The sequence below is a fragment of the Zeus faber genome (genome assembly GCF_960531495.2).
Source record: "Zeus faber genome assembly, chromosome: 2".
In the NCBI taxonomy this organism is placed as follows: Eukaryota; Metazoa; Chordata; class Actinopteri; order Zeiformes; family Zeidae; genus Zeus; species Zeus faber.
Genome location: NC_137189.1, coordinates 36,134,269 through 36,142,550, shown reverse-complemented (window position 1 = coordinate 36,142,550; position 8,282 = coordinate 36,134,269). Strand labels below are relative to the sequence as shown.

At 46.4% G+C, this 8,282-nt stretch overlaps 1 protein-coding gene across 1 annotated transcript in view; it reads right to left on the bottom strand.

Moving 5' to 3' along the window:
• Positions 1 to 599: 599 nt before the first annotated feature.
• The window catches only part of LOC307247971 (semaphorin-5B-like), a 66,637-nt gene continuing 58,954 nt past the window's right edge, over positions 600 to 8,282 (bottom strand). The window contains exons 18-22 of the mRNA XM_080024146.1: positions 8,056 to 8,226; positions 7,079 to 7,228; positions 5,539 to 5,577; positions 4,659 to 4,870; positions 600 to 2,860 (exon numbers count right to left, since the gene is read on the bottom strand). Of these exons, the coding sequence (XP_079880272.1) occupies positions 2,699 to 2,860; positions 4,659 to 4,870; positions 5,539 to 5,577; positions 7,079 to 7,228; positions 8,056 to 8,226 (734 nt within the window). The 3' untranslated portion in view covers positions 600 to 2,698. The remainder of the gene's footprint in view (positions 2,861 to 4,658; positions 4,871 to 5,538; positions 5,578 to 7,078; positions 7,229 to 8,055; positions 8,227 to 8,282) is intronic.

Below are 8,282 nucleotides of genomic sequence, written 5' to 3'. Positions count from 1 at the left end.
ACGTAAAGATCAAGCCTTCAAAGATCACCGCCGTGGCCGATCTTCGTCTATACACCACACACACCACTCTCTCTCTGTTTTATCAGTGAACTCGAATTTGAAGAAACACTGGGACCCCCTGCTGTCTTCATGGTGTCCTCCAATGGGGGCAGCGAACAGCGTGAAAATGTTCTGGAAACGGAAACTTTTTGTCTGTTTGTTTTTTTGTCCGACGTCCGGGTCGGACCCAAGACGGTCACTTTCTTTTCCTGAAAGTTTCACGTCTTCTGATCGATTTATTTATTTTTGTCGGCCACATGAGGCGGTGGGGGGTCCTTTTCATCCCGGGGTGATGTTCTATCTTTGTGAATGTTCATTCATAAAACATTCATAAGAGTTTACTGACCACAACTAGCTACGCTGCTTTATTAAATTTGCCTCGGCTGACTTTCACCTCTTGCACTTAGTGGACCCCGCCACCAACAATATAAACATCATATAGAGGAGCACATGCATAACGCAAATACATTGAGCTAAATAAATGTGTAACATATGACATATAACATTTTTTTTAGGGCTTTCAGCCCAGCTGGAATATTGTCTCGATATTTGGCACCAAAAGTTCTGATTTATTCACCTTTTTTGACAATAAGTGTACAATATACAAAAATATAGAGTACCAAAAGTTCACAGTGTCCAAAAATGGCAGTGAGAAAATGTACATAATAAAATTCAACAGAAGTGTGTATTTGTCAGGGGGTAAGCAAATGCACATGTTTATCCACTGTAGACTCGACAAGGAGCTTCAAACGTAAGGGTGCGGCCGGGGTCCATTGCATAGAATGGGGTTATGAGAACTTCACATGCAACAAGGCTGGAGGCACTGCCACAACAGTCACACTCCCCCACCTCTTGAAAAGTGTAAGGACTTCCATTTCTACCAACACACACACACACACACACGCACGCACAGACGCACGCGCGCACACACACACACACACACACATACACACACACACTCACACACACACACTCACAGCCTGGTCAGATCAGAAGGTGCGTCACATAGTGTCTGACTGCTTGGACTGGTGTCATGCTACATCACGTTTCAAATGGGAAAGGGGGAAATATTTACAATGAAAGTATTAGAAACGTAGGTTCACACTTCTTTTACACGGAACGGGAATATTACCGGGAGCAAAATGAGACAATGTGGACGAAAAAAGAGAAGGAGGCAAAGAAAAAGAAGAAAAAGACAAGTTCCCTTTGACCCGTGGCCCTTCCCCACCAAATAAAGTTCTTATGGGTTTTTGGGATAGTTCGGGGGTCGGGACTCGTCACGATAAGGTGATGACGCATATATTTCCCCATCAGTGTTTTCAGTGTGTATTGTACATTTGGCTAAAAACAATTTGGACAAATCTGACAATCGGGTGAGCTCAAAACAGATTAAAAATGCCAGTTTTGAAGGCTGACTCCGGTATTATTTAAACTAAACCTCATTTTTTTCCATCATTGGGAACCAACCTGAGTGATCACAATCATAACAGTCTTGTAAATGTATCCGGTATTGAGGGAATAGCTTCCAATTGTACCACGTATTGTACTCAGGTTGACTCCCAATTATCAAATGACTTTAGGTTTAGGGTAAAGAACGAGGGAGTTTTGCGGTCCGCCTGCGGCGTATCAAAAGGGATTCCGATGGATCTTGGCTTGATGACTAAAACGCTGGACTCTTCGTCAAACCTCCCTAAAAGTCGGTGGTGGACGTTCCTCCGTGTACTCTGCCGAGCATGAATAAAATTAAAGCCAACGGGCTGAAACACGCCCGGCGAGAAAAAAAACGACAAAAAAAAAAACGTCTGAATGTCCCTGACGATTTCTTTGAACCACTCATTCTCACTCAGGGATGAAGTTTCTCACGACAAATCTTTCTCTGCATTTTTTTTTTTCCTTTGCTTTCTCTTTCTTCCCGGGAAACCATCTATTTTTTATCACCCCCCTCCTTAAACGGGTCCTTCGGTGCACGCTCCTGAATGCGGGACCAGAAATGAGTCCAAGCTGCCTATTGTACCGTTCAAGGTATTCCGCAGTCCTCTGAACACTGTGCAGAACAGGAGGTTCTCATTGAGAAAAGTCCAGTTCATGGACCTTTTCAGTCCGGTTCTTGGACACGGACTCCTCAAATGCCTGGTTCATAGACCTTTTCAGTCCAGTTCATGGAATGCTCAAAGGTCCAGTTCATAGACAGGGGCTACTCATAGTCCGGTTCGTGGACTGTTAGTAGAGGTCATGTTGCAAAACAACCCCTTCTTCTTCATTGGGCGAGAGTCTGACAGGAGTGCTGGGAAAAAAGCCCCTCTTCCATGGCCCACCGAGTCAAATGCACAACACCTTCCGAATTGGGCGGGTGAGGTGAGTAGATGGTGGGTCGACACCTTTGGTCAACACCTTTTTTTTTTTTTTTTTATGAAGTTCGGCAACAGGAAGCAGCGGCTGCATCCCGCTGGTCTGGAGCCTCACAAACCAAAATACTTCCACTGCCCACTGCAGCGAGAACGCTCTCAAAAATGTGGGGGAATGGTTGAAGGGTGGAGGGGGCGGTAGTTAGGGTTGGTCCAAGGTCGTGGGTTATCCAGCTAAAATGGTCTGGTTGTTTGCTTTTTATCTTTCTTTTTTGGGAGAGACTTCCCAAGGGGGGAGTCCGGAGCCGACCTCCTCAGCTGTGCATGTAGTTTCTGCACGGGGAGTCCGGGTGGAAGTCGTACTTGCTGAGGCTGGGCGGGTAGTAGGTGGTGGTGTAGACGTTGGTGGAGGGCAGCGCCGTGGTGAAGTAGTTGCACGTCTCGTCGTTCACGTGGAGGTTGTTCTTGTTCAGCGTCTGGGTTCGAGAGGGGTTGGGGTCGGGACAATGAGGGATGGAGGGAAAGGGTAGAAGGCAGAGGGATAGACATTAGGGGAGTCACATTGTCCACAGTTTCTTTCGACAGGCTGAATCTGGACGGCAAAAGCCGCCGGCAGAACGGTAAGAGACTGTTTATCTCAGTCCACTTGGCAGCAGGAAAGAACCTTCTGGTTGACCAGCCAATCAAAAATCAATACGTTTCGGAGAAGAGGTGCTCCCGCTATTATCGGCTTGATTATAATATAATAAATAATCGGTAAAACATTTTGGGAATTTGTTTTAGTCTGCATGGAGACCCTCGATCACTCACTCGTATCCCTTAGTGCCCCTTGTCCTCAGGTGGGAGAAGGACAGGTATTTCAATGACAGTGTTCCGGGATGGACACGGACCTGGACACACCTCACTGCGATCTAGTCCATGTCCATCAAGTATCCGGGTTATTCGAGTAGCTTATCGTTCGAGCTGCCGAATTGAATGGCGATAGGGACACTCTTGCCGAGATTCAGACGAGAAGGTCAACCGCAATTAAATACCCATCACGCCTGTGTGTCCAGGGCCGAATTAGCGATAGAGCGGATGCTAACTGCGTTGGCTGAATGCAAGTCTGCAGAGGGAATGGACTGACCGAGCTCCTGTGTATTTAGGGAAATACACCTTCCAACCTCCCAAAGGCTGAGTCAGTAAGAGTGAGTCTAATAATGTGGCTGTGATCATCGCTTAAGTTCAAGTTCAACTCTATTGTCATGTCGATTAAATACAATAAAATACTAAAATGTTATTGGCCACCCCTGTGGCCGCCCCAGATCTGACAGGTAATTGGTGAAGTGCATTAACGCAAGAAGGCGAGAGAAGCCAGTGTCGCGCACGGTCCCCCGTGCACCTTGCATGCGCACACTCCAGACCGGCTCCGCTCCCACTCCCTTCCCGGTTCTCTGCAGTTCAAAACCACATTATACGTGTTAAAACAAACGTTGTCTGTTCGCCGTTATGGTACGCCCCACCATGTTGCCGTGACATGCCAGATACGAGATGTATTAGCCACTGGGCTGAGCACAAAGGACTGACCACTCCAAAACAACAAAGACACTACCTACATAGACTATGTACACAGCACATTCATACATATACATTATGGACACAAATACAGTACATGACAACATTACATACTATACGATGGTGGAGTGCATATGGGTGTGTCAGCAACCTGACTGCCTGTGAAAAGAAACTATTTCGGAGACGGGTGGTGTGTGATTTGATGTTACGGTAACATTTTTTAAATGGATGACGCATGCACGCTGTGCACGCACGCACGAATGCACGCACGGGCACGCACACACACACACACACACACACACACACACACACAAGCACATGCACACGCACACGCACACACACAGGGAGATCAGCACCAGCAGTGGTACACGGTGGTACACCGCACCAGCTTGGCCAGTTCCATAAGCATGCTCTCAGGCAAATGTTTTTTAGAAACTGAATTAAAAATGTTTTCACAGTTAAAAAAATATACATTCCAAATAAGTGATAATGCTGCAAAAATATATTTGGATCAATTTTTCTAAAATGTTATTTAACATTTCATTGGAAAAGCGGGTACGTCTGAGGCAAAAGCGAGAAAAGGGATTTAAAACTGAGCTAAACTATTAAAATACTTAAATATGATATTAGACTCCAATGGCTACTTTGATACTCGATTGTATCGACGCAGTTTCGGTTGATACCCGGCCCGGGGGGGTTGGGGGTCGGAGAGCGTCCCACCTTGAACTCCATGGGCGTGTACTTCTCGTTCTTGGGCGCGGCATTGCCCTGCTTGCTGTACGTCAAGTGGTTGGGCGTGCTGGGGTGGATCACCGCCGACTCCGCCGTCGCCCCGCTCACCCGCTGACAGTAGGCGTACGCCAGCGTGGACAGCAGCACCGCCGTGAAGAAGCTAACGCCCCCTACAGCCACCAACTGGAAGAGGGTGAAGGCTGGGAGAGGGGCAGGAGAGGGTGGAGTAGCACAGTATCAGATTGTATGTTGAAATATCCCGTAGTTTGTTATGCTGGTATGTTTTGGTGTGGTGGAATGTTTCGCCATAAAAAATATATATATAACTATAAGTGTGGTAAGATAGCAGTACATTAGTGATAATAATGGAAGGAAACCGAAGTAGAAAAAGGATCCGAGAGCAAACAAGCGTCAGCGGACCTCCAGTGGTCCTAAGCACCTGCTATGGGCTCCATGTCAGAAAAACAATGTATTTGTTCAATGAAGTTAAATAAACGGGTCAAATTGTCCCTGAGAAGGTGTCCACCGCTATACAAAGTCTGAGAAGCAACGGCCAAAATCTTTCTTTCCGTTTTGTGTCATTTCCAGTTGCAACGTGGAGTAAGTCGGACACTTCTGGACCGCTTTTCATACGGACGCTTTGCGACTTCGGCTTTCTGTTTTCCCCCAAAAACATCAGACAACCTCCATGTCCCGCAGGTGGGTCTCTAACTGGCGAGACAGGGGGTGCGGAGGAGACAGGGGCTGTGCCAAATTAAAGTGGCATGGATTTCCACTTGTCTGACAGGGGAGAGGATGGAAACAGTGAGATTGAAATGAGCGAGTGAGTGAGTGAGATGGATAGTGGGTATTCCTTGTTTCAACTCACTCCCACAGCTCTGCTCATCCTCCTGTCCGGGCAACACGACTGCAGGAAGAAAGAAGAGAGAGAGAGAGAGAGAGAGAGAGAGAGAGAGAGAGAGAAGAAAGGATTTAAAAAAAGAAGAGAAGAGACAGACACAAAGCGAGAGACACCACACGTCGAAAGAAAACCATCCACAAGCTTAACCTAGGCGCAAAAAAAAAAAAATACAAAAGAACTCCCTCAAAGCAAGCGCCCGCGGCTTATTTTGCTCCCAAATTTACCAAGTCATCATTCCATCTCGTAGGTGCACGACCTTTTTGTGCTCGCAGAAACGGGTTTCCGGTGCCACAGGGGAGGACGCGGGCTTCTTATCGGACAGCAATTGCAGTAAACTCTGATTGGAAAGTGAGGGGCTTGTTTGTGTGGCGTGGTCGTCGAGAGCGCAGATTCAAGAGGAAAACAAATAAGTCACCATCAGGCAAACTAGCCGACCAAGCGCGGCACCTGAATATCTGATCTGATGCCCGAGTTGAAGAGCGCTACAGAATAAGGTGAGAGGGTTCAAAATCAATAGCTAATTTCACAACAAAGTTGGCTTCACAATGAGTTTATAACAGCATGTTACGGACAACGTTACCCATTCAGGGAATCCAATCTTTTCTTTAGGCTGCTTTTCTCCTCAGAGTTCTTCTTTTTTGACCACTAGGGGGAGCGCCAGTTCATCATAACCCGATCAAAACAGGCCACAGACGAAAGCCCTTGTTCGTCTTGTAAAAGCGAGTCAAATAATAGTCCTTTGTTTCTTTGTCTGCCGTACTTTTACACAAAGAACATGCTGCGATGCATTTTGTAACAAAGAGAGATGGCGTGAGTCGGTAGATGCACGGGGATTTACCAAGCAAGATGAAAGAAGCTTCAATTACAAGACAAAGGTCAAGTGCATTAACTCGCTATGTACTTACTTAGTGGACGTAATTATCAGGTCAACAGCCATAATTTGATAACACAACGTCCACAACAAGCCCCTCACTTTCCAGGTCAACAGCCATAATTTGATAACACAACGTCGATATTGTGTTTAAGAAATGTCATAATGCATATTATATATCAATTACTGCCACTTTAAAGGACTTCACGGGTGTGGAAGTGAGTTTGTGCCTGGGTTTACGAGACAGTAAACCCACGTTACATGACCCCTGAACATTTTCCTGATGTGATTGATATCGCCTCTATTTTCGGGGTTTGGTCTCAGTCTAGGTGAAAATTGGAACTGCTGTACGGTAACACTGAGATACTTAATGTTGCCGTATTTTCTGTTTGTTAACTCCATTTGAAAAGGCATAAGCAATAAAACATACTCTATGTTGTAATGTCTGACCGATATGACAAGGAGATGCTTTTAATGAGGGTTTCTCACCGTATCATCCGCATATTCCAAAATCCGAAAAACAGAGATCGAGCAAGAAAATGTGTGTACCGACTAGCAAACGGGCCTGACACTCAACTGGGCGCCAGCATGTTCCTCTGAGTTTTTTCGGGGAACCGACAGCAGGACAAGCCTCACCTGGCACCTCGTGGGGCTGGCAGGGCCGGGACTGGGTGGCGTTGCCCTGGCACGGGGCGGCCTCCGCCTCCCTGGCCTCCCCGCAGAGCTGGCTGCGATGCTGCTCCCCCTCGTCGTCACAAGCCCCCCATTCCGACCACCCGCCACGGCCTGTAGCACACGGTCAAGGAGAGAGAGAGAGAGAGAGAGAGAGAGAGAGAGAGAGAGAGAGAGAGAGTCGTGAGGGAAATGCGATTTAGAAAAGAAAGAGAGATATGGAAGAATGAACATGAACCCTGGACCCAGGTGGGGTTCACCATAGGGGGTCTGATGGGGGTCAAAGGGCACACAGATGATTATCTTATCTTATCTAATGATGGATTGGGAATCATTTACAGGAGGTCAAAAAAGTAAAGCAAAATATACTTATATAAGTCGGACCTATAATAAACAACAAATAATTAGTTACACTTTATAATTACCCTTTTCACCCCGCGTATTTGGGGGAACACAATCTTTTCGAGTTGGTGTTGGATACAACCCATATTTGAATAACGTGGACAATAAATACAATACAATACAATTTGTCTTTTTTTATTTTATTTTATTATTTTTTTATTTATTTACTGACAAATCTGCGTCCAGCATACAGCCCCCGGCATGCTTCGGGTGGATTGGATCTGGAAATTAAATTCAAATTTTGCCTTGATTTCTACAATTAAATTAAGACTATATACAGATTGATATAAAAATACTTACTGTGTGACTGTTATCCAAATCGAAAATAGATGACGATGCAAAGTTCAGATATAAGTTTGAAAATAAGTCAGGTAAAAGTACTTCATTTTATTTATGCTCCAAGTCCTATCACAGGTGAAAAACGCATCTAGTTACTTGCCATTGACTTTTTGGTGTTCTCTTTTAACCCTTTCCTGTGACTGTTAGGCCTGTGTGTCTGTGTGTGTATTATGTGATGACGTGCTGTGCTGTGCGCTTACCGTCACAGGTGTGTGTGTTGCAGAGCGCCTCTTCGGTGTGCAGGCCGATGCAGATGTCTCCTCCGTTGGCGGGGGAGGGGCTGCTGCAGGTGCGAGTGCGCTGGTAGTGCCCTCCCCCGCAGCCCACCGAGCACTGCGACCACGAGGACCAGCACGACCAGGAGCCGCCGACTGGAGCACGCACAAGCGCACGTGCACACACACACGCACACACACACACACACACA